The sequence below is a fragment of the Schistocerca americana genome, chromosome X, assembly GCF_021461395.2.
Source record: "Schistocerca americana isolate TAMUIC-IGC-003095 chromosome X, iqSchAmer2.1, whole genome shotgun sequence".
NCBI lineage: Eukaryota > Metazoa > Arthropoda > Insecta > Orthoptera > Acrididae > Schistocerca > Schistocerca americana.
Genome location: NC_060130.1, coordinates 85,951,481 through 85,979,029, shown reverse-complemented (window position 1 = coordinate 85,979,029; position 27,549 = coordinate 85,951,481). Strand labels below are relative to the sequence as shown.

General features: G+C 37.0%; 2 protein-coding genes across 3 annotated transcripts in view; one reads left to right on the top strand and one right to left on the bottom strand.

Annotated features, from left to right (window-relative positions):
* The window catches only part of LOC124556518 (SET and MYND domain-containing protein 4-like), a 124,174-nt gene extending 119,112 nt beyond the window's left edge, over positions 1–5,062 (top strand). The window contains exon 9 of the mRNA XM_047130472.1: positions 4,789–5,062. Within this exon, the coding sequence (XP_046986428.1) occupies positions 4,789–4,980 (192 nt within the window). The 3' untranslated portion in view covers positions 4,981–5,062. The remainder of the gene's footprint in view (positions 1–4,788) is intronic.
* Positions 5,063–11,469: 6,407 nt separating this feature from the next.
* Positions 11,470–25,088, bottom strand: LOC124556519 (surfeit locus protein 4 homolog). 2 transcript variants are annotated; one of them, XM_047130474.1, is made up of 7 exons: positions 24,928–25,088; positions 24,487–24,750; positions 20,448–20,580; positions 14,940–15,037; positions 13,052–13,231; positions 12,295–12,401; positions 11,470–11,832 (listed from the first exon to the last, which is right to left on the bottom strand). In XM_047130474.1, exons 1-6 carry the CDS (start codon positions 24,976–24,978, stop codon positions 12,315–12,317), a joined length of 813 nt encoding a protein of 270 aa, XP_046986430.1. In that variant the 5' UTR covers positions 24,979–25,088; the 3' UTR covers positions 11,470–11,832; positions 12,295–12,314. The 2 variants fall into 2 exon arrangements, with proteins under 2 accessions (XP_046986430.1, XP_046986429.1); XM_047130473.1 differs by lacking the exon at positions 11,470–11,832 and having other exon boundaries at positions 11,866–12,401.
* Positions 25,089–27,549: the final 2,461 nt, after the last annotated feature.

Below are 27,549 nucleotides of genomic sequence, written 5' to 3'. Positions count from 1 at the left end.
GCAATGTAAATCCGCGGCCACCTGCAGGGATATCACTCACGAATTATTACTGCGACAAATGAAACAAATAAAGGAGAATGTACACGAGCCACATAATTTTATTAGCTTAGTGTATGCCTCTACATTCGTATTAATTTGTGAACTGTTACACAATAAAAGGTGTCACTGAAGTGTGGGGTTCTCTGTTATCTTGTACTTTTTGCCCTTTACAATTGCGTCTATGTTCGGAGTAATTGTTCTTGTGCATCGTAGGCACAGCGTGCAGTTTAAATTTCGATCGGACAATGCGTTTCTCAGGGGCGTCTTGTTAAATTTCATTGCAGAGAACAGTTGTTCACAAACGTAGGTCGAACCGATCATTGATATTATTGTAGCCGCCAGTTTGTGCAAACGAGGAAATCTATCCTGAGGGAAGCCTCTGTAGAATTCCAAAATGTTTTTCTTGTTCTGAAATTTGTCTCTGTATTCTCTGTCACACTGCAGGTCAGTAATTTCTAGTTGCAGCTCAGGACGAATCTCTTCAATATTCGCTGAATATGGAGAGGAGAACAGATCAGAATCACTGTCTAGTGCTGTCAGATCTTGAAAGTGTTGATCAGATTCTTCCTTAAGGGCATATGAATAACTTTCACAGTCTTTGTGAACATCTTGCATGGATGATAATGTAGGAAAATGAGCTAGATTTCCTGTTTCCAGCTGACTCACCCAAAGTGTCAATTTCATTTTAAAAGCTCGTATTCGATCTATGAAATGAGTAATTAGCAGATCTTTACCTTGTAGTGAAATGTTCAAAGCATTCAGATGGCTAATTAAATCTGCTAAGAACGCGAGATCACATTTCCATGAACATATTTATCTCATCTAATAGGCAAAAAAATCGATTTAATAATTTGCCACGACTAAGCCAGCGGACCTCGCTGTAATAAGGCAGGCTACCATACTGGCTTTCTACATACTCAAGAGAGCTTTTAAATTGCCTGTGTTGTAGCCCATGCTTCCTTATATAATTGGTTGTACGAAAAACAACACTCATCACATTTTTTGGAGTGATACTCTTTGCACATAAGTTTTCCTGGTGGATCAGCCAGTGAACGCCCCTTGCTTCATTCGGCACGGTCAGTTTTTGCATTTTCTCCTTCAACAGCGAGACGAAACCTGATTTTTTTTCCCTGTCATCGCTGGTGCACCGTCTGTAGACACTGAAACTAAAGAATTCCTTGACAATCGTATATTTTCAACACTTTCTTCAACACTACTTAAAATATCACTTCCGGTTGTAGTGTTCTTCATGGCTACTACATCGAGGAGCTCCTCCCTCACCTGAAGATCTCTATTAACACCTCTAATAAATATGGTAAGCTGCGCTGTTCCTGTGATATCAACACTTTCATCCAGAGATAGAGAATACGCCATAAATTCTTTAAGGATATTTGCAAGCTGGCTCTGGACGTCGTCTGCCATGTCCTGTATGCAACGCATAATGGTCATGTTAGATAATGGCACAATCCGAAACTGTTCAACTTGAGATGGACACAAATGTTCCGCTGCAACTACCAAACATTCTTTTACTAAATCGCCATCAGTGATGGGGAGCAGGGATTTTACTAAAAGCAAAGCAATTTTGTAACTCACTCTGAGATCTGCCTCAGTTGATTTTTCTTCGTCGTCCAGGTCTTCTTCGGATAGCTTCCTTTTAAGTTTAATAAATTCCTGTGCACGATCTGGTCCATCACATTTTCCACTTCCGTAGTCTTTCGCATGGTACGACATATAATGTCACTGCAAATTAAATTTCCTAAACGAATTCAGCGTTTTGTGACATACTAAACATTTTGCAACACCATCTTTTTCTGTAAACAGATACAATTCCTCCCAATGGGGGTTGAACTGCAAAAGCATGGTTGGGGTTACACAACAGCCACTTGACATGATTCTTAACCATCGAAGTGACTGTTAGAGCTGATCATAGTACTTTTAACGTTACACAGTCAGCGCAAATTCAATAGGCACGCTGCGTTCCTATTCATACGTGTGCGCGCATTTCCCCTCCCTCCCTACTCCGCGACCTTGCACGTGCCTGAGCAGACACGAGTACTCACGCTCAAAACCGGCCACTTGTTAAGCCCTGGTCTACTTGGTAACTGGTAGTGGAAAAGGGGTGTACACATTGTATTGTATCCAGTTTGAAGATAGAAACCAATGGCAGTGATCACTGCACTGTTTGCACAATGTCTATTACCCTCAGATTAAAAAAAAAAAATTCTCTTTTGACAAGTGGCCCTTTCTTTTCTTAACTGTACTTCGATATACTCCCTAAGGCTGAGTTCACACCCAGAGCACTGAAGCATATAGGCTGCATTCCACAACTTACGAAAATAGATCAGTATTGTAATTCTCATCAAACCAAGTCTTCGCTTACCTTCAGTTTGAATATTGTGAAGTGAATGTGATGTGTAGGAAAAACACCAGGTCTTGTAACCTACCAGCATCTCAAGGAAGGGTACAAATTCATAATATTCACCATACGGGCTGGGTTGCACACCAAAGATGCCTACTCATTATGTAGGTGTCATTATTTAATCAAGTAAGTTTTGTATTTACTTAATTGTTGACATCCTTTCTGACATGTCTAGCTATCTCTTCCACAATTTAGGCCCTTAGTGCTCTTCAAGAATGAAGTCTGAAGTCAACCATTTCCTTTCTTAGCAAATGTCAGGTGCTGCTCCTGACACCCATTTTTCCCATATTTGATTGCAGTTTTAATTTAGCGATCCTGGCAGATAAATCAGACTACTTAAAAGAAAAAGGGGGGGGGGGGGGGGGGGGGGAGAGGAGGAGGAGGGATATAACTGTATGAAATACCTGAACAGAAAGTTGTCGAAGTGTGGGAATGACAGATTAGCTAGATCCAGTTTTTTTTTCTTTTCCTTCTCCTGTAATGTAAAAAGACCTAAGAATATAACTCATTGTCTATATCAGAAAGATGGTAAGGGTTGCTGTCAAAGTTAAAGAAACAGTTCCACAATTTACTTCCAGAGTCTTTGTTAAGGCAACTGTCATTATTGTATATGGCTCTGTAAGTAAACACTGGTTATGGAGCTTTAGGTCATAGACTCTCTCTCTGTGTAAACACACTGTGTCGGCACATTTAAAGGAAATATTGAAATTGCCACTGTATGGCACCAGTGTTTGTTTATGTTCCACCATACTTCATTATTACTGTACTCTGGAACACAGTAGACAAGACAGCAGCCTTTTTTTGAAAATGCAAAGTTTTAAATTCCTAGTTAAAACAGGACTCCTACAAAATTGTCACTGTGCAGCAGTGATGTAGGTGTGTTATCAAAAGTTCTGTAAGTTATTAGCACTTATCACCCCCCACTGTGTCACTGCCATGAAAGTGGGGAAAATAGCCTGCATATACTGTACTGATTAAGTACATGTGTGTTCAAATATGGGTATATATTTATTTGTATATAATATTTTTGTGTTGATGAATCCACAGTTAATGCGACAAATACTCAATCGTGCAGTGGGAAGCACAGCTGGAGCCCCAGCATCCATCAAAGATTCCCTAAATCAGCAAGTGTTCTTATCCACAACCAGTTGTTTCTGAAGCACAATCTCAATGTGATTTGAAACAACAAAACTCAAAACAGTACAACTCTCAGAATTTCCAGAAAGCCACCATCACAGGATACTGTGTTAATAGTGAGAGATAAAGTTCAACTTGAAGAAACAGCTGCTGGTTCAATTGCATACCTCCCTTGGCTGTGACATTCCTGGTTTTTGCGGTATAGCTAGTTCCACAAGTTCCTTTCCTACAGTCTTCGCAGCAAACACTTGTGATTGCATTAATCTATTTCATTTCACTTATGGGACTTCCTACTGGAAATAATTCTAAAATGTTTTAATTCATATTGCAGATAGTTGTATACCTCTTCCCATTTGTGTGTATTTTCAGTATATGGAATGGGTTTCTGCTCTATTTAAACAGAGCATGGTCAGCTTGGTTCCAATCCCCATTTGACCACACAGACTTCAGTTTCTTGAAATTATGGACATGGTTCCTTTGGAAAGAACACTGGTTTCCTTATCCTGATTGAGCTGCTTGCTGTTGCCAGGATGCAGGAATTGAAGTTTATCATGGAACTAAAATTGTTAAAATGATGCATACTTTTATTCCAGTACATCCATACCATGAGTAAAAAAAAAGTACAATGCAACATCACTTCTACTAGGTGTTCTCCACAAAGAAATGGGTTAACTAATTATCTAGGAAATCATCCTACAACATGTAAGTGGTTTGGAAGAAGTACTAATCAAATTAAAGTGATAAAACCAATCTTGTTTATTGTGCAAACTTTGATTAAATCACCCACTTAATGTTGGAACTCAACCATTAAAAGACAGAAGGAGGGGGGGGGGGAAGAAAGCAGAGGTGGTATGTTACTGATATCAGCAATTTTACAAAGGTGTCCGCTTTAATGAAACACCATGGGAAACCACTTGACCAAGTGAGGATTTGAATCATTCCAGCCAAATATGAATGCACTGACCCATTTTGCTTGATTGTAGTAGTATGGAGATGAAAAAAAGGAATGGCATTTGGGTGAGATAGGAAATGCTTTTCCATGTATGTGTAACATGCATATTAAAACATTTCAGGCAACGGCTGTGGCAGCAAGCAGCAACCATACTACTCATATGTTGTGTTAAATATTGCTATTATTGCACTCATCACAACCAATGTAATTATTGTTAATAATTTGGTGGTCTAAATTTTAGGCTACAGATGATATGAACTGTAGAGCACAGCAGTTAGCAAAAAATGGAAAAATTCCACATGCGCTGTCGGAGTACATCAAGGTCTTGGATTTATTGGCAGAAACTCTTGCACCACCTTTCAAGGATTACTGTATCTGCCAAGAGTCCATCAGATATTGCATTATGCATTTTGGAAACAAGTATCACTTCTAACTTGTACTTCACTGGGGTGCTTTGTGACAGTGAACCATCTCATGTACTGTGTTCTTTAAATAAATCATGAATAATCTCATAAGACTGTTGACTTTGTGATTCTGTAGTGCTGTCCTGTTATTCAGTTATTACTTCACTTCTGCCATACAGAGCTTTCAGTATGGTAAGTATGGTTACAGTGCATTATGAGGAACATAATATGAACCGAAAAAAAGAAGGCAGTGATTGATGTAATCTATATTGTTCAGAGTTACACTAAATGTTTGACCTGCACTGAGCAGCATGGGAGACAGACAGTCATGGAACCCCTGTAGTTTCACAATGTTTACAGGCATTACAATGACTCAGCAATATTAATTGTTGATACCAGGTGAGTGTCGATGTAAAATTTCACAGTAAGTGTACCGTCTTGTAATGATTTAGCAGTGTGATATCAAGTCTTACAAAATACTATTTTAATGTTTTGCTCAAGCTATTCTTTCAGAAAATGTTCAGCTGTGCAATCTTGGAATCCAGATTCTCTGTACTGGATACTGTAACTCCATGTATCAAGCTATTTACACCTGCTCTTCTGAGCCAGATGATGGATATACTACACATTGAGCAACACCGCATGTGATGTATTGCCCAACAAGGCGAAGTGGTGATTCAGCTGTAGCAGGAACCCACTTGGTCGCATGACTAGGTACAGTCCCACTCCAATTAAAGTAATGCAAGTGCAGAAAATGCCTTTGTGGGCAGGTGGGACAGTTTCCGGTTAATGCGGGTAAATTCGTTGAGGAGAAAATGTAGGGGATTTATGGCACCGGTGGTGAAGGCGACAGAAAAATCTTAAAGGTGAGCAAGTAGATGATTTGCAAATTGGAGGAGGACACAAAGCCAATGAGAGTGTACTTCAGAATTCTGTCGGAAAAAAGTGCTCACAGTAAGGATGCCATTGATGATGTGGGTAATGTATTATCAGGCAGCAATTTCTACAGAGTTATGAACAATATAAACAAACGAATTTTCTGAAACTACACAGCTGGATTTAGTTTTAAGAGCTGCCAAAATGTGTGTGAATGAGGACAGTCGCAAAAAAAAAAATAGTTTTTACGGAAGACCAAAGGAGACAGTTTAATTACATTAAATGGATTCACACACATTATGCCCTAAATAAATGTTGGCAAAGTAAGTGGGTGAAGAATATTTTCAAATGAAAGTGCCAGTTGGTGTTTAACTGTTGTGTATGCAGGTTGTGACATGGGTGCCATTAAGGATTCACTTCTTATAATTAAAAAAAAAAAAAAACCACTATCATCAGACATGTACCATGCAGTCTTTTCTTGGAGGAAGATCACATTTTTCTTTCTTTGATGAAACAAGATAAACAAATGCTGAATTTTTTTCTAATTTAACGAAAGTAATTTGTGACAATCATATCAGGCTAATTTGTAACCCATTACACCCCCAGTTTCTTAACTGGCAAATGCTTTTGTCTGCAGTCATTTGCTGGTGATAGAACAATACAAGAGGTGGACTTGACTTTTTGAAGCCAACTATAAGGTAGGTGGCAAATGAAAAAGTTAGTACAGTGATTAAAGTTATGAGTCAAATGATTAGAAGTAAATACAATTAATCGAATAACAATAATGAAGAGATTCCGATGAATTAAAAGTTAACATTTCAAGGTACTTTCAGGGACTCTGAGCCAACACGATCTGGCTTGTCACAAATAAATCTTTAACCTCCTACACTACACCACTGCTTGCAACAGCACTACTAATTTTAGTGCTCTAGCACAGTGGTAGTCAACCTGGTCCCTGGGGGATTTCAGCTTTCATGGTGAGTGGTGGGCATTGTAAAAACATTTTCATTAGTTTTTTGTAATATTTTGACAAAATATTTAAGTAATTGTCCGCCACTCATGGTAGCTCTCCCTTCCTGAGCATGGGGTCCGGGAATTTTCACCTGCCCCAAAATGAGTGGGGATCATCATCATCATCCTCATCATCCATCCATCCCCATTAAGATCAGAGGAAAGCAATGGCAAAGCACTTCCATTAGGACCTTGCCTAATACGGCAGTGGTCTCTGTTAAGCAGCAAAGGACTTCATTTCCATTTTGCATTTAAGTAATTATGATTATATGCTTTAACTTGCTGTAACTCTGCTTTATAAATTTTATAAAGTAAAGTTACTTCCTAAATTATTACTTTGGAATCTATGACTGTTACAAAATTTTACTACTAATGGAGATATAAAAGAGGGCAATAGGTAAAAAAGGTTGACTACACCTGCTCTAGAGCGTCATGTGAAATTTCTATTACCCATTCAAAATATTTCTAGCCACTGTAAGTGTCCACAATATTTGATTACAATAATGTTCAACCAGTGTCCACTTCACAATTATTGTTAATAATGTGTGATCTATTGGGAGTAATAAAGCAGTCTCACATGGACAAGACTACCACCTTCCTGACTCACTAAAATGGCACTGATAGTTTGACTTCACTGAATCTGAACAGCAGATTTACATAATCTGGTTGTGTTAAGACAAGTGACACTCTGAAACTAATAGTTGATCATACTAGCAAAATAGATTCAAGCATAACATGTAAACACAACAGCAAACATCACATTCAGATTTCAAAATTAAGACTTCAGTCTTCTGGAAATTGTGTTGCTTGTAAATGTGGTGATAGTGCTGCACTTTTATGAATATTGTTGTGTACATGAGTATTACACCTCCCACCCCCGGTTTCTGGGGCATAAACACATTGGTGGTGCCAGTGTGGAGATTACCACTTTGCTGAGTAATGAAAATGGTGAAACCTCTAAAAGTGTCATCTCTGCCACCTCCCCCATGACATTTGGGTGCAGATCATTTTAAGAGTTTTTATGTAGTAGTCTGATAATTTAGTATCCTCCACAATGAAAGTATTTGCACACTTACCTAGAGAACTACATATAAGGTAAATTATTGTGTACACAGATTTCACTTTAACACTAATAAAAAAAATTCCATAATCAGGAACAAGATAATGAAATGCATGAATTTTTGGATCTTTGAAGTTATTAGTAGCAGTGTAAAGAACTGCACAGGAGGTTCACCTACTGTTCTGAGGACACTCAAATGACAGGGACTTGTGTCCAATTTTGAATTGTATGTGATCATGCTGTCCATTGATAAGTATCAGTCATATTTGCAGCATAACATAATACACATAGATAAAGAAAAATCATTTGTCACAATTCTACCTCATTCATAATTACATATGCTTTCATCTCACAATGCCACAAGAGCAATTTGGGGGAGGGGGGGGGGGGGGGGATCTAATGTTCTCATGATACTCTTGCATTTTTACTACTAGAAGAAAAGTATTTGGTTACTGGAATTAAAGTTTTCTTTAACATTTTTGTGACTAAAAAAATTGGTGCCAAAAAAGTAACACGAATTATTCAACTACATATACAGTATTCCACATGAGTTACAAAACCCCATCACCTTCAATATAGTGTCCATTGCGCCCAATGGGCTTGTTCCAACAGTTTTCAAATTGACAGTTTTTAATTGTCCTCTCTCGTGCTGTGTAGTGCTCTAGCAATTTTGTTTTCATCTCTGCTACATTTTCCTTTTTATTCTAACAACCAAAAAGATGTTTGGGGGGGGGGGGGGGGGGGGGGGCAAATAGTGTAAGGTCATTGTGAAATTGTGGTTTTGATTTTGCCCAAAAACTTTGACACTGTTAGACTCATTGTGTTGAACAACCACTTCTTTGATTACCACAATCCAGGCTCTTCTTCCATAGTACCTCTTGCTTTTTTTTTTTTACAGCATTTGAAATAGTGATGTTGACTGACTGCAGTACCTTTGTGAATAAATTAATGATAAACACCTTCCCGAGAGAGAGAGAGAGAGAGAGAGAGAGAGAGAGAGAGAGAGAGAGAGAGAGGGGGGGGGGGTTTATTGTTTTCACTTTTTAGTTTCTGCAGCTGTGGTGATGAAGCAGTCTTCCAACAGCACACACACACACACACACACACACACACACACACACTTACGAATGTAAGCACTGACACCTTGTTTTCTGCAGATGACAGTTAAGTGATTCACTGTCTGTGGCAAAGACAGACAGCAGGAGAAGTTGTCACTGCTGCCCTTCTGTCTACAGGAAAGAAATGTTACAACCAGATTGGACATCACCTCCATCAATTTCTAGAACAACTTTCTGCTGATTCAAAAATCTGCCATTGTCTGGAAGGTTCTAACATCTTGAGTGAGTAGTAGTATCTTCTAATAATCATTAAACTTGTAGAAACAAAACTCATCTCAGTATAGCCAAATGGAGTCAGGACAAGTAACTCCCCACTGGGCCCAATACAAATTTTAAGACCACATCCTGCAACAAAGCACATATTGTCATTCTACTTTTCCATTCAGGAACTGCTGATGTTAAGCTATTCAACTTGATATTTCTCCAAGGCCATAAGCTTAACTCATCAAGAATAATCACATTACAGTTGATTCAAAATGTTGCATCTTTGGTAACCTTAATAACCAAGTGGTTGTTGTGGTGGGGAAATATCTTGAAAACTGCTCGACTATTTTACACAGGAATGATAAATACTAGCCACATGTACATTTCAGTTCATGTTTATGCTTATCAGTAACTTGACTGCACACCCTCACTGAGCCAACTACAAAACTGTCGTGTATTTTTATAAAAGGATTCAAAATTCATTCAGAAACAGTTCTTTAAGTTGATTACAGCTTTAGCATCTTCAGTAGTTCACAATGCACAACAGGTCAATCTCATGAAGATAGCATTAACTTCAGTATTCAACAATTATCTCCTCTTACCTACTTTGTAGCAATGGTCATTTAAGAAACTGAAATCAGACTTCTTATCCACTGTTCATAATACATAATTAATTAAATGATACTTGATATAATATGTGGCCTCTATGTACTGTTGGCATACTGGATTGTTAATGATTGATCAACGAGATGAAAATATATGGACGTAATTTTCTATATGGTTTTGAGATTACAATATTGTGAAATACACATTTAAACTGTAATTAATACTGCATCACAACTTCCCATAACAAGAAAGAACACTTGCTTCATCAAAGTCAGTGATATTACACTTATTTTTTATAAACAGAACCTTATTAGGGGCATGGCTGTTATTCTCATTCCATCATCAGAGGTCTGAATAATTCCAGCAACTTTAGAGCACATAAGTATGCCCATACACTTAATTTCACTTTGCAATCCTGACTAAGAAAGCACTAACAGTCTAGAAGGTAGGTACAAAAACTAGCATAAAAACAGCTACTATAACAATATCAACTAGTTCTAATAATACATACAAGCCACTACAATATATCAAGTGCAATTTTAATGATACATGAAAACTTAAATGCCATTAGTGGTACATACTACAAGTACTCAAGATCATTTAAGACAGAGCATAATTTCCTTGCTGAAGAACTATTTTAGGCACATACCTGCACTGACTGAATGAAATCTTATCTGCATATTCAGAAACCTTTTTAAGTTGTCCAATTTATGCTGGAATTTAAAATTTAGACGAAATTCTGTGTCTAAGTTCTAGTACTGTTTATGCTAGTCTAGTTTTTTTTCTCAACTTTAGCATGGAAATACAAATGGTTTTTCTAATGCCTGGAACTTTGGGTGTACAGTATTTCCAATGAAAAAGTTTTTCTTAGAAATCAATTTTATTTTATAAACAATGTGTATTCCAAAAGAATTCAATCAGGGATAAAATAAACCATTAAAAATAGCAAAACATTCGACTGATGCATAAAAGTTATAGTGTAGAAATATTTTACATGTATTATGCAACGAACCTTGCATTTTCTTTTTAAATGCATGTGTAATGAACACTGTAGAGAGCACTGGCCCTGGCATTATGAAGAAAGGTTTTCCAAAAATCTTGCAAGGTAACCAAATTAAGTACTTATTTTGGAGCTACAGTTTTGTCACATATGGTGCACTGGTGGAAATAAGTGACTGCAGATTTGAAATTTCTAACTTTTTAAAAAAAGAAAACCTTATACCAACTGGTGAAAAGCAACTCTCTCACACACACACACACACACACACACACACACACACACACACACAGGACAGAGTAAATACACACTTTAATAACAGTCCATAATTTTAAATGGAAGTAAAGGAACCTGATTCAAACACTGTATTGTATTTGTTTCATGGGAGTTCCATGTGATAACAGATCACTAAGCCTCTCATAATAGGCATAAATCTATGCCTTACATTCTCATGATCATACTCTTGAGTTCATACAAAATGTAATTTTTGGACAATCTGGTTCATCATTCTCTATTTTCGTCATGGCAACTCCACTCTTTCACTTCAAAATCCAGGCAGATTAAAACTGTATGTTGTATTGGGGCTAACCAGGCATCTTTCAGTACTTTAATTGGTATGAGCCATGAACAGTATAAAACACTAGGGTCTAGCACAATGAAAGTTTTACTGCAATGTACACAAAAGTGAAACAATCACACTGTGAACACAAATGTATCACCATGCATGTTATTTCAAATAACATGCCATGGTCATTTACTGAAAGACATGCACTCCATGCAACAAAAAAAAGTGCCACTGTAATTGCTCTGCAGTGAATCATTTTGACATTACAAACTTAAGGATGTTGAAATGCAAACTTGTCATGTTAAAACCTACTTCTTATGACAAATGCATTTTACTACCTGTTTTACATACACAATTTTTTTTTCCCACAACCACCACTAAACAATCAGCTGAATCAACTCCTGTACAAATAAAAACCACAATTCCATTACCTGCTTTATTTTCCTGAAAAAACAAAAATGAATCACTCACTTCAGCTACCAGATTACTAAACTCATACACAGTTCTTTATTAAAACACTGAAAACAATATTTCAAAATGACATTCCTGTCAAGTATGAAAAATACTTCGTGAAATTGGTGCTGAAATGTGATGCCTAAAGGTTAAAAGAAATAATCACATTGATTCTGAATTTGTTCAAATCATAACACTTAAATGTATTACAACAACCAGTTTACATGTCAGAAACATTTCTTCTATCAGTGGCTAAACAATGATCTTCCATTACAAAAGTAACAGTAATACGATCTTCAATGTGACAGTACAAAAATGGGTAGAAATGAATATTACAATATGAAAACATGTAGCACATTCAGTACACCACACACTTCAAAAGGGGACTTTTCAAAAATGGAGTTAAAATTAAAATTTTAACATGTCAATTGATGCTGTCATGTATTTACACACCTTCCTGTAAAGTCACATTTTCACCACTTCTTTTTATGTTCATCCATTGAAACACCACCTGGCCCCAACGAAACTATCATCAGCAGTCCACCAATCACAGACAAGGTCTGGAACAAAAAGAACAATTTTGAGATACATTTTCTCAACATAGAAAAATGTAAAAATGACTAAATATCACCACACCTTTACATCCAAAATGTTTTAACATTTTAGAGAAAACGATTTTGAAATTTCTAATATGTAATATATTCTGTTCCTATTCTCATTTCTGCATCTTACAGCAGATGACATCTAGTGGGCAAACAATCTTTGACCAGACTTGCAAACTTCTGAACTCTGAAGTAACTGTTTCACTTACAGTTACAATTCTACACCAACTGAAGCCCTTCTATGCCCACTTAGATGTCTATCGTCTACTTATGTGTTTCATTAGAACATCCTCTCCTGTAATTCCACCTACAAAATGAGCTTAAACACACAAAGCCCCTATTTCCCTAAAGCATAGCATGTTACTTTTCCAGTCAAAAGTATCCATTATGAATCCAAATTACTTTACAGAACCTCCAGACCTTGTCTCAAATTCTGTAACCCCCTTCATTCATCTGTCAACCCACACTGAATTACACCTCACACCAACTGAACCTGTAATAAAATCCTAAACCAGTTAAAACTTTGGTCACTAAAAATGGTATGTTTTGGACTCAATGTCCACATAATTACAAATACCTCTAAATAACACAATATTTAGTTCTCTTACCTGAAAGAAGTCATATTTCAGGAAATCCCTCAATGGCTTGTGTGTAGGAATGTTCCACCAAGCATTATGGTAGAAATTTAAACCAAAAAGGAGAATTACAAGACTAAGTGCACTCAATTTAGTTTTGTAGCCGAGTGTTACCAGCACTATCAAAATTGTTCCAAGGAGATCTTGAATAATCTGAAATGATACACAAAACATAAAATCACTGAGTACTGGAACTATGACTTATTTCATGCATGCCACATACTGTATTTCAGCGAGTGAGCTCTATATTGACATTATAATATGGTGCTCAATCTAAAGGTTGCTTCAAACATCTATGTACCTTACTAAGCATGGTGCTATTGCTGGAGGTACACAACTTTCTTCCTGTAGCTGTTTAGATGGGAACCTACAGTTTAATGTGGACTATCTACCACAGAAAACGTAGGATTTTTTCACATTAAACAATCATTGCCAGAGTTGAATGAAGTAACAGAAAAAGATCCAAGGACTTGACCCCAGTATTTGTAGTCTATGCTGTTAATGTTTATCTCTTAAGGTGCCTCCACACTGTTCTCCAGTTTTTGTTTTGGCTATCTCTTACTTTTTTAGCTTCTATGTCATTTGAAACGATATGTATTGAATCATCACTTCCCTCTTTCACATTTTTATCAAATTTGGGATACATTAAAAATGTAAATTAATTCTGCTGTTTACCTTCTTTCCATACAGCATTTTAACTGATTAAATTCTGTGTGCTTCAAGGGAGGAAGCCAAAAATATATACAGAGAACTTAGTACCATTTCCTCAGCTGCAGGTGATCTTCTGCTACTGATCAACTATTACTTCCTTCAAACAACCTCAATTACTTGAAACTTCTAGTCTGTCATTCACTGTTTTTCTCAGAGGCAAACAAATGGTAGCAACTCAGTCCCAACTGACTATCTTCCATTATGACCACTATTATTAGTTATTCTACTGTGAAACATTAATTGCAGATATCTTCATCTTCTAAATTGCAGAGAGAGAGAGAGAGAGAGAGAGAGAGAGAGAGAGAGTGTGTGTGTAAATACTAGTTCATGGAATAATTTATCTTTTATTTCCTTACTTATGTTTTTTATCCAAGGATCATCTAACAATACAAGAATTTAATTTCAAAAAGTTTTTTGTTACTTATACTGTCATCTTTTACTTTACACATTTTTGGGCTACTTAGCATATGAAACTTCTCTTTTGCATTTAGTGACATTTTACTTTATTTACAGGGGCAAGTTGATATAATGAAACTTTAACGACAGAAAAACTTCTCACAACAGAGGTAAACACTACTTTGACATTGATCTTCAATCACACACACTACAGCATAGTTCCAAGGAAAATTACTTTCAGACTGATTGACCTTAAGAGGGACAGATCAGATGTTGGGCTAATGGGGAGACAAAAATGATAGATGTCATCAGACAGAGAGAAGGATTTCTCTTTTCCTCCTATTTTTAACTGCATTACTCTTTCCATTCAACCTTTGACTTCATGCCCTGACACCTTTTCCTTCATTTTTTCCCTGCAGCCTTTTAATCTAAACCCCTTTCCAACCTCCCTCAGACATTCCCTCTCTTCTGGAAGGAGGAGGTCAAATTCCAAAAGCTGAACATTTTTTTTTTTTCCATTTCAGGTGTTGCACCGTGGGAAGATAAGTACTGGCTAGCCTTCTTTTAACAATTTTCTGAACTGACTGTCCCACTTGTTTTTGACTGTTCTGCTTGTAGCAACTCCTTAATTTTTGAGAAACAAGAAAAAAACAAACAAACACACACACACACACACACACACACACACACACACACACACACAATCTGCTACTTCTATTCCTGTGTGCATTTGTAATAAATAATTATTACATACCTGCATAACAGATGGTTCAAACCGAAGGAGCGTGACATACATGAAAGCAAGTAAAACCCTTCCAGTAAGTTGTAAAATATTTTTTGGTTTATTGTCACCTGGAATTAAGGCCAATATTGTTAAATTATATACACCAAATGGCAGTCAATGTAGTTATAACATCAAAAACTCTAAGCATAAACAAATAACAAGGTCTGTGTGGACAGAGTGCTACCAGCATTCCCACTATGATAGCAAGTATCTGAGTCAAATCTACAGACAGTAAAATTTTGCTAACTGCATCCACCAGTTTGGTGCACCTGTGCTCTGACAGTACAAGTCTTTGTCTACCACCAATTATTTTCATGTGCTAAGACCTTTTACATAGATTTGAAGCTTTGCTGTGAGCAAACAGCCAAAATTATCTGAATATCAATTACCTTTTTATATTCCCACACGGCCAGTGGAACAAATTTCTGTTGCCCATGTTTAATAAATCACAGTTGCTAAATACCGACATTAATTCTTTAAGGAAGACTGGAAAAACTGGTAGCAATTTACCTCAGGGAAGATGTTCGGATTCTGGGGAAATGTAGTAACACACGAGGCAATACAGACCGTGCAACTTATCTTAGAAGATAAGTAAAGGAAAGACAAACCCACTTTTACAGCATTTTTTTAAATACTAGATTCTAGCAGTCTTAGAGAAAACCTTCGAAAACATTGGCTGGCATACTGTAATTTAAATTCTGAAGATAGTAGGGCTAAAATACAGGGACCAAAAGGCCATTTACAGCTGGGAGCAAAAGGCCATTTACAGCTCGTAGAGAAACCGGACACAATTATAAAAGTCGACAGGCATGAAAGGGAAGCGACGCTCGAGGAGGAAGTGCGACGGGGTCGTAGCCTGTCCCCGACATTATTCGATCGGTACACTGAGCGAGCAATAAAGGAAATCGAAGAAAAATTTGGAGTAGGGATAAAACTGAGGAGAAGAAATAAAAACTGAGGTCTGTCAATTATATTTTAATTCTGTTCGAGACAGCATATAAGATGAACATCGACAGAAGCACAACAAGAATAATTGACTATATTCAAACTAAACCAGGCGATGGTGAGGGAATTAGATTAAGAAACGAGACTCTACAAGTAGTAGATGAGTTTTGTTATTTGAGCAGCTGAACAAGTGATGTCTGGATATAAAGAGTAAGAAAAGCATTTCTGAAGAAGAGTATAGATTTAAGTGTCAGGAAGTCCTTCCTCAAAGTATTTGTATGGAGTGTCCAAGCTTTTGAAATTTGGTGCTACAGAAGATTGCTGAACATTAGATAGGTAGATCACGTAAATACTGAGGCAGCACTGAATGGAACTGGTGAGACAAGAAATTTGAGCACAACTTTAGCAAAAGATGGGGTCTGTTGAAAGGACATTTTGTGACACCAAGGAATCACCAACTTAGTACTGGAGGGAAGGGTGGAGGATAAAAATTGTAGAGGAAGAACGAGAGACGAATATAGTAAGATAGTTCGAAAGGATGTATGTTGCAGTAATTATTCAGAGATTAAGAGCTGTGCACAGGCTACAGTGAGTTGTATCGAACGTCTTCGGACTGAAGACAACACTACAGACATCATGCTCAATATATTGTCACGAGAAAACTTTACTCAGTTTTTGCGCTGTTCTGCAGATTTAACTCATTTACATTAAATAAAGTACGAATATTTAGACTGAGTGTTACCATATTTTAACACAACATAAGCCTACATATTTACTCTTGACACCTTCTCCAATCTGTAAAATTTTGTCAAGACTATGAGAATGGATTTAATGAAAACAGTTGTATAAAATTCACCCTGATACTGAACCGTGTCTATGTACTCTATCACTTAATGGCAATGAGCACTGTATTTAAAGGACTTTATAAAATAATATTTAAGAGAAACATGACACAAACCAACTTTATACTGAACATATTTTTCATCTACATCTATAGTTCCAAACCACTGTGCAGTAAGTGACATAGGGTACATACCACTGTACTAGTCATTAGGGTTTCTTCCCATTCCATTTATGTATGGAGCAAGAGAAGAATGATTGTTTAAATGCCTCTTTGTGCTGTAATTAATCTTCCCCCACAATCACACACACACACTTGTGCAATATTCCAGAATATGTTGCACAGTAATCTACCTATTAACTGAAGTCTACTATCTGCTTTATCTATGACTGAGCCTATGGGATCATTTGTGATACATCAACAGAAGCCAGGCCCTCACAGAAATTCCACAGGTGGACTAGCCTTAACAATGCAAACCTTTTTTTGCACATATCTGACACTATACAAAAGCAATGCCTCAGTAATGAAGTCAATAAGAGCAAGCAAAGGAGTTTAAAGGAAAAATAAGAAGATTATATTAGATGTACTTTCATTCCAATTGATCCGTAGTGAGGAGGTCCTCCAGGATGTAGAACATGTCAGAAAAACAACAATACATGACAAATATTTAAAACTCAAACAAATAAGCTAATGTACCATTCCACAGGTCCCAAGTGGAATGATCGTCTTTTTTTAATGAACACTATATGAAAGAATCATTTTGCAAATACTAATGCACTGAATTTAAAATCAAAGAAGTTTTTTTATTTATTTATAAGGTAATAAATATGTAATACAATATATACACAAATCAAACGGTTCTACTGAGAAATTCATTAATGGAGTAGAAGGAGTTGGCCACCAATAAATCCTTTAAGCTTCTCTTAAACTGAATTTCATTGCTTGTTAAGCTTTTTATGGCTGCTGGCAAGTTATTGAAAATGTTTGTTCCTGAATAATGCACAACTTTTTGTACAAGACTAAGTGACTTCAAATCCTTGTGAAGATTATTCTTATTTCTAGTATTGATTCCATGAATTGAGTTCTTGGTTTGAAAAAGTGACATTTTTAATGACAAATTTCATTAAAGAATAAATATATTGGGAAGCAGTAGTTAGTATCCCTAGTTCCCTAAACAGGCTTCTGCAGGATGTTCTTGAGTTCACACCACATATAACTCTTACTGCACGTTTTTGTGCCTGGAAAACTTTAGCTTGGCTTGATGAATTACCCCAAAAAAATAATCCCATATGACATTATGGAATGAAAGCAAGCATAGTATGCCAGCTTTTTCATTTTTATATCCCCTATGTCTGACAATTCGCATTGCAAATAGAGATTTGTTAAGACGCTTCAGCAGTTCTGTGGTGTGCTTCTCCCAGTTGAATTTATAATCAAGCTGTAATCCCAAGAATTTAACACTGTCCACTTCTATCTGCTTATCTTTTTTTTTGTCATCAGTCTACTGACTGGTTTGATGCGGCCCGCCACGAATTCCTTTCCTGTGCTAACCTCTTCATCTCAGAGTAGCACTTGCAACCTACGTCCTCAATTATTTGCTTGACGTATTCCAATCTCTGTCTTCCTCTACAGTTTTTGCCCTCTACAGCTCCCTCTAGTACCATGGAAGTCATTCCCTCATGTCTTAGCAGATGTCCTATCATCCTGTCCCTTCTCCTTATCAGTGTTTTCCACATATTCCTTTCCTCTCTGATTCTGTGTAGAACCTCCTCATTCCTTACCTTATCAGTCCACCTAATTTTCAACATTCGTCTATAGCACCACATCTCAAATGCTTTGATTCTCTTCTGTTCCGCTTTTCCCACAGTCCATGTTTCACTACCATACAATGCTGTACTCCAATGTACATCCTCTGAAATTTCTTCCTCAAATTAAGGCCAGTATTTGATATTAGTAGACTTCTCTTGGCCAGAAATGCCTTTTTTGCCATAGCAATTCTGCTTTAGATGTCCTCCTTTCACCGTCCATCATTGGTTATTTTACTGCCTAGGTAGCAGAATTCCTTAACTTCACTGACTTCGTGACCATCAATCCTGATGTTAAGTTTCTCGCTGTTCTCATTTCTACTACTTCTCATTACCTTCGTCTTTCTCAGATTTATCGTATGTTAGGCATATACTCATGGGACACCCTTTACAAGTTCTGAACTGCATGTAGTGTGTTTTTTCAAAGTTTAGTGACAAGGAATTGGCTAGGAACCAGTGCTTAATGCCCACAAATATTTTATTAGCTGATCTTTCTAAGACTACACTTGATTTGCTATTTATTGCACTGTTTGTATCATCGGCAAACAAAACAAACTTGGCATCTGGTAATGTTACTGATGAAAGGTCATTGATATACACAGGAGAAGTAAGGGCCCTAAAATGAAACCTTGTGGGATCCACATGTAATTAGTTCCCAGTTGGATGATGCCTAATAGATTGATACATGTATCTTTCCTAATAACACCCTTTGTTTCATGCCAGAGAGATAAGATTTGAACCATTTTGCAGCATTTCCTGTTACACTATAATATTATAATTTACTTAAAAGGATATTGTGATTTACACAGTCAAATGGCTTTGACAGATCACAAAATATACCAATTGCCTGCAATTTTTTATCTAATGAATTAAGCACATTTTCACTGTAAGTGCAGATAGCCTTCTCAATATTAGAACCCTTTAGAAATCCGAACTGTGACTTTGACAGTATGTTATTTGAGATATGATGATTATAAAGCCAATTGTACATTACGTTTTCTAAAATTTTTGAGAATGCAGACAAAAGTGAAATTGGACGGAAATTTGATGCTATTTCTTTATCTCCCTTCTTAAACAGTGGTTTAACTTCAGCATATTTTAACCATTCAGGAAATATTCCACTGATAAACGACTGGTTACACAGATAACTTAATATGTTACTCAACTCAGAATCACATTCTGTAATTAGCTTTGTTGATATTTCATCATACTAGACATTTTTGTTTTCAAAATTTTATGATGGACATTATTTCTGCTGGGGTAGTGAGGGTCAAATTCATATTATGGAAGTTACTTGAAATGTCTGGTCTGAGGTATTCCATAGCAGCATCTACAGAACCTGACAACTCCATCTTTTCAGTAACAGTTATGAAATGTTTGTTAAAAAGTTCTGCAAGTAGATTTTTGTTGAATCTGCAACTTGCACTGTGAAAGTATTTTTCAGAAAGTTTGTTAAGTCTCCAGCTACCCTTACAACCAATAAGTGGTACTGCTTCGTACAGTCATTTACATTCATTCCAAGTAATCCAGGAGAACAGAACTGTTGTAATATTTATGTCAACCAACTTTGGACCATACAATAATCAGTGACTTGTATATCTGCATAAACCCACTGATATCTTCATCCATAACGTTATTACTGCTGATACCCATAAACCTACGACTCTTTCTCCAGGTATTATATTTTAAATAAATAGGTTCACAAACAGTATTAATTCTGAATGACACACAAGAAGTTCTAGGCTCAAGTGAGAAATTTACACCCCCCTCCCCAGTAGACAAACACAATATGGGATTTTTTGTCAAGATTAGATAATATAATAAGAATCTCAGTAGGCATGAACAACCCACAAATAAACACTTTCAGGTACTTCTCTTTTAACTTACCAAGTGTTGGAACACCAGCAAATAAAGTTTTTGCTTCATTTCTGCTTTCAGCCAGAAGTAATGCAAGTGCACCAATCAATGCCAAGTTGCGCAAAAGAAAATGCATGTCCCACAAGATGTTGTATGCAAAAGTCTGTCAAGAAAAACAATTTAATTACAAATAGTATAGCAGCACCAGTTCAATGTATTTTACCTCTTAGAAGGGAACCTCCCCACACACCCCCCTCAGATTTAGTTATAAGTTGGCACAGTGGATAGGCCTTGAAAAACTGAACATAGATCAATTGAGAAAACAGGAAGTAGTTGTGTGGAACTATGAAAAAAAATAAGCAAAACATACAAACTGAGTAGTCCATGCACAAGATAGGCAACATAGAGGACAGTGAGAGCTCAGCAGCACTGTGGTCCAGTGGTTATCGTGAGCAGCTGTGGAAGGAGAGGTCCTCGGTTCAAGTCTTCCCTCGAGTGAAAAATTTAATTTTCTATTTTCAGACAATTATTATCTGTGTCTGTCCGTCCAGCCTATGCGAGGTAACTGCACCGTAGTATGGGGGCGCTACACCTGAACAAACATAGAAACACACTTTTTTTGGGAGTGGTTATCACATCCACAAGAAAACCTAAATCGGGCAAGGTAGAAGAATCTTACCCATTCGCCATGTGTACAAGTTAGGTGGGTCGACCACATATTCCTGTCATGTTACGCACATGCAGTCACCAGTGTCGTATAGAATGTATCAGACGTGTTTTCCTGTGGAGGAATTGGTTGACTTATGACCTTGCGATCAAATGTTTTCGGTTCCTGTTGGAGAGGCACGTCCTTTGGTCTACTAATCGCACGGTTTTGTGGTGTGGTCGCAAAACACAGACACTAAAGTTATTACAGTAAACAGAGATATCAATGAACGAACGGACAGATCATAACTTTGCGAAAATAAAGAAAGTAAACTTTTCACTCGAGGGAAGACTTGAACCAAGGACCTCTCATTCCACAGCTGCTCACGCTAACCATGAGACCACGGCGCTCCTGAGCTCACACTATCCTTGATGTTGCCTATCTTGCACATGGACTACTCAGTTTGTATATTTTGCTTATTTTTTTCATAGTTCAACACAACTTCTTCCTGTTTTCTCGATTGATCTGTGTTCAGTTTTTCAAGGCCTATCCACTGTGCCAACTTATAACTAAATCTGAGGGGGATGCGATGAGGAGGTTCCCTTTTTAGTGTTAAGTAAATCAACCCTTCACTATAAACTACCTTATCATAAAATTACAGTTTTAGATCAGTTTTCCTCATCTTTACCTATAATTAGTTTTTGAAACACTTCGGTACTAATGAATGTCATGGCTTAAAATTAAAAGTTTTATTCAGCAGTCTACAGTCATATGCAAGCTTAGTGGCACAGTAAATTATTAACTGTACACCATGCAAGTAAGAAACATTGCAAGCTCAAGAGCTTTACAGCAAAGAATTCATATTACACAGTAGAGAACAGATTATTTTTGAGTGAACACAGTCTGCAGATTATGCTATACTTCCATATACATTCTATCAATATAATGCCAACATTTTAGAAAACCTGTTTTACAGCTTGCACAATTTACTTGTGCAACTGCTACCAATGACACAGCAGCGACAATGAACCAATTCTTTTTTAAATATGTAACAGAGAGAAAAACACTACTAACATCTTGCTAAATGATCGCAAATGCAAAGATACATCATACTGTAGAATTTAAAACTGATTTGTTTGCAGTATTTCACCACAGTTACTGAAACTAAGATTATACCAATACCACTTCCATAGCACTTAAGCCTTTTCATAGTAAATGGTGTGATCAAAAATTATCCAAACTGGATTCATTACAAGATAGGTTCACTCACAGAACGACTATTCTTCCATTCATGCACTTCATAAATATTTTCAACAGCAGTATTTTGATTGAATACACACTACTTCAAAAACAATCGGGCAATTTTCATAGAACCTTTTACCGTTCATTCCAGAAATGAACCCCAAGCTGCAGCTAAGTCATATTATATGCTCCCTTACAGGAGTGCTAACCCCAGCAAGATATGCAGAAAGGCTTCTGAAGAGCCTGAAAGTAGAGGAGAAATATTACAAAATAAAAATTGTAGAGGCAGGTTGCAAATTGTGCCAGGATTTTTCAGCTGTCAAGAGCACTGCCCACAAAAGCATGGTTCCAGATTTAGCACAATTTCTCTAGAAGTTACACAACTTTTTCCCTTTTTATTTTAGTTTTAGTATCTTAAATTCTCCCCATCTTCGTATCTGTTTTGAGAAAAAACTTACATCAGAAAATAAGAGCTCAGGGAAGTAGTGATCCAAGACTTACAGAACACCGTAAATGTGCAAAGCATACTGGCTAACAAAACTACCACCTGCTACACCCCTGTAATCGCAGTTATTGGTGAAGATATGCCACCCTTCATGATTCTGTGCTACACAATCGTAACCCTTGATGACACTCTAAAGACCATACTCATATTACACCTTTGGTCAACTGAAAGGTCAGCAACCTTAGAAGATCAAAGCAGTACACACACACACACACACACACACACACACACACACACACACACACACACAAAGAGAAAGAGGGAGTGAGATGCATTTTTGTCTTTGATCTTCACAAAATAAGCTGCAAAAACAGCAGTATTGCCACATGACTGACATGTTCACGCATGTAACAATATAGTACTACTGTAAACAAACCAGACGAATAGGGCAAATTAAACTCACAGAACACTGCTAGTAGATTAACAAGGTGAACCTGTGCCTAGCCTGCTTCGGGCTGTCTTGCTTGGCTCCGGCCTTGTACCACCAATCCAGATATTTTTTGATCACACCTCAAATTCCATTGCCATATCCATCCACAGGAGTTTCAAACTACCTGATACAAAAGTACAACAAATTAGTATCTGAGCTACAGATAAAAGAAGTCTAATTTTATTTTCCAGAGGTCAAACTAAAGCTGAACTATAACCAAAAGTGAACACAGCCACCAAAAGTTTTTGCCTGCATTGTTAAATAGCTTCTACCATTATATTACAATTTTTCTGTTCCTTAAAACCATTTGTTCATGCAACTGAAAACATTTTACTGAACTAATACACAATAATAGATCCTCCACCGGCAACCAACTGTCTATTGCAGAACTTCTGACATTTTTATGGTTGAAGGACAAAAACATGGATATGTTAATATACAAGGAAGTTTTTGGAAACTACAGTCAGAATTTAAACAACAGAAGCAATTAACATTGCTACAAGAAAAATGATTTACATTTGAATTATCCAATACTTCAGAGCAATGAAACAATATAAAATCAACTTGAGATAAGGTAGATGTAATTAATGACAAACACATATTTACAATTTATGCTTTACATACTGCACAATTTTTTCTATTACCTATTTAGTATAGAACTGAGAAAATGTGTTTTTTGCCTGTATTTCGCTGATGTGTTATTTGCAGGCAAACAGAAAAGGGTCTCTTACTATGATCAGCTGAACCATGGTTTTTTTTTTTTCAGCATGACATCTAGGTGCAAACAAATGCAACAGCCCATTCATTCTCTACCTCAGTGATAACTGGGCGCACACAGCCTAAATGTTCAGGAATTATAAAGTCGAGCAAGTTTCAGTAATGTTCCAAAACATACACCAGTTCATTATGGTTGCAACAGCTGTCCATTTTATTTTTCATACTGTTGCATTGTGAGACGAGACGTAGGCTACGTGGTGGTTTTAATTATTACATTTACTTTGAATGGCAAACGCGAAGGACACTTTAGATACATAGGCAACGCCTAATTTAAGAAACATTTAAATTTTCAACGATTCTGAAGTAACATCTAAAGCTAAATGTCAAACACAGTAAGTCTCAGTATGTCACGCGAGAATTAGGACCATTCTTCTAAAACTTCCACTAATCTTCGAGCTGTAATTCATTGTTACCCATAGTTTAATGTAAGAAGTAAATGTAAAATGCTTCCGCAGAAGACAAACCTCACCTGTAAAACGACAATAAACAGCAGTACGGAACAAGCTACCGGTACGCGTTGTCTGCTTAAGACCATTATGCATCCCCCCAACTGTCCAATCAAGTTTACCAGCACAAACATTGCTGCTAAAAATCTTCCACAACCCCACGACATGTCCATGTACTCTTGCTGTTCTGACCACTGCACGTACATTCGAATCCCGTCTTCCAGGAACGTTGAAATAAGACATAATCTTGCAGTTGTTGGCAAAACATGTTTCAATAGCCTTAAAGTCTGCAAGAAAAAATTTGAGACATTAAAAACAAGAATTGTTATATTGTTATATTATGTGGAACACCTGACGTGTCACTATCTTAAGCGACATGTGATAACTTCACAGGAGTCAATATTTAAACCATTTTAAAACCAAGTTTACAGTTACAAAACAATACGCATGATTTTCTGGGAGACCTGATCAGCAATATCTTCTAGCTTTTCTATCCACACACTTCCCCTTGCCATAGTAACTCAGTTAACCCTACAACTACCACAACTCCTACAAGTGATGTGGAACATAACAATCCAAACACTTCCGGCAGAAACCACACAACACAGCGATATACGCTAGCCAGAGGCTCTAGCATGGAAGTAACAATAATTTTTGAAACTTCTACTGTTTGGTTTCGTTAATTTTGTATTGTTTGCTTTTACTTTAATTCTTAGCTTCCGCTCTCTATCACGACAGAAATCGTTTATTTCCTGTAATTAAAAAAGGAATGCATTTTCAAAGCAACTGCTCCGGGCATTATCTCGTGAATGTGACAGCAATTTCTGTAAGGGGCACGATAATAATATTTCCACCGTGTACCAAGTAGACCCCGCAGCTCTGATGCTAATTTGATGATAGATTCTTCATTTAACAGAACAGACTGCTGCAAATTATGTATCAAAATGATTTACACGGCTATAAAAATATTCGACCACCCAACTGGAGCTCTTTCCTCAAATGTATCCAGATAGGCTGGACTCAAGTAGAGGGGGTGAAATACGTTTTACCCCTTCTTGCAAAAACATTTGCCTATACAATTCGACCAATAAAGAAAGTGCGTTCCCTTTATATTACCGCTCGGATTTTATACTTCGTCAAAGGGAATATAGCATGTGAAATATCGTCAACAGATAGAATGTTCCTTTGAAAGAACACACCATTGTTCAATGTTGGTGATTTAAGACTTTCACACACTAGCAACATTTGCCACGTAACACTTTGCTGCATACTGCTGAAAAGAAGACTTTTGCAGAAACGCGGGCTGTGACTATTGTTCGCGAGGTTAGAATGACAGTTTACTACACAATAGGCGTTGAAAAATAATATTCGCAATTAAGTATTCGACTGGAGTTAGATGGAATAAATAAATTTCCCACCTGTCATTCTGAAATAAATTTCACACACAGTTCGGCATTGGAAGTCATTTAAGAACTGAAAATGCTGTATTCTCTTTTCTCTGTGAGGTACTGGATGGGTTAAGCAAAAGGTTTCGAATTCTTCACATGTTTTTCATTTTACTAAGGCATTTGATTGTGTTGATCACAAAATATTGCTCCAGAAGTTGGACCATTACGGAATATGGGGAGTAGCTCACAATTGGTTCACCTCTTACTTTAGCAACAGAGAGCAAAATGTCATTATTCACAATAATGAGAATGGCTGTAATGTGGGGTCTGAGTGGGGTACAGTCAAGTGAGGGGTGCCACAGGGATCAGTGTTGAGGCCACTCCTGTTCCTTATTTATATAAATGATATACCCTCTAGTATTATGGGGAACTCTAAAATATTTCTGTTCTCTTGTGGAGAAAGTTGTGCAGTATATTGCCGCATCCAGTTTCAATAAGCTACCACTCGAATTTAAAAAATCTTAGGAGTAATCCACGCACTTACAAATCGAAACTGAAGAGTTTCATCATGGGTTACTCCTTCTATTCTGTCGAGGAGTTCCTTGAAAAATTAAGCTGATTCTTGTTGTATCGTTGATTGCGTTTACTTAAATTTATGGATTGGCTTTTTTTGGGTTCATAACCATTTATTTTTATCTGTTCTTACTTTTATGTTGTAATTTCATGTACTGACATATTACATGACCTTGGATATTTGCTCCTCAATTTGGTCCCATGGATCTTGACATGTGAATAAAAATAATATTCTTAAATAAATTAGATTAGTCATATCGCACTAACCCTGCAGAGAGGAGGTTCTATGTAGTAAAGCTTTACTGGAGCCTAATACAATGAAATGATTTAACATTATGAGATATTATTGTACTTTAGCGTTAATATTAATTATGAAATAACCTGTACATTACTTTTAAGAGTTTCAGTGGTAGGTATGTCCTCAACAGACGGATGTTTCGCTAAAAGGTCAACATTGTTCTATGTTGATGATTTAAAGCTTTCACACACTAGCAACTGTTGCCACATTCTTGAGTACTGCCTAAAACAGAACTTGCGGGTAACAACGGAATGTGACTGTTGGTTGCGATTTTCGAATGATATGAGGGTGAATTAGGAAGTCTTTGCCCCTATTTTTTTGCAGTTCCCACATGATGCAATAGTGAAAGCAGATTGGCGTGTGCATGTCAGGAAGATTTCCCCAGGGGTTTGACATTTCGTGTGGGATTGTTTACGAAATCGTTCAGCAGTCCTTAGAGTACCAGAACATCCTGCATTGCTTTCCATACAAAATCAATAATGTTCAGATGGTCCTGCTGACCTGTCAGAAAGACAAATTTTCGCTCTGGAACTTGTTGCTCACAGGGCAGTGGACAATGAATGGCCATGGAACATTCTGTGGACAGACAAAACCTATTTCCATCTTCAAGGACATGTTAATATGCAGAATATGGGCAATGGAAAATTTGCGAGCACATCAACTGGTACCACATCATTCTGCACAGGTGACTGCATGTGGCAGGTTGATGGAATCGTTTATCATAGGGACATATCTTTTCGAGAGGATGAGTCCTGTGGGTTACCTGCATTGACATTAGTAAATGCTATGAGAGTCTTTCGTGCACCAACGTCATTCCAGGCTGTGAA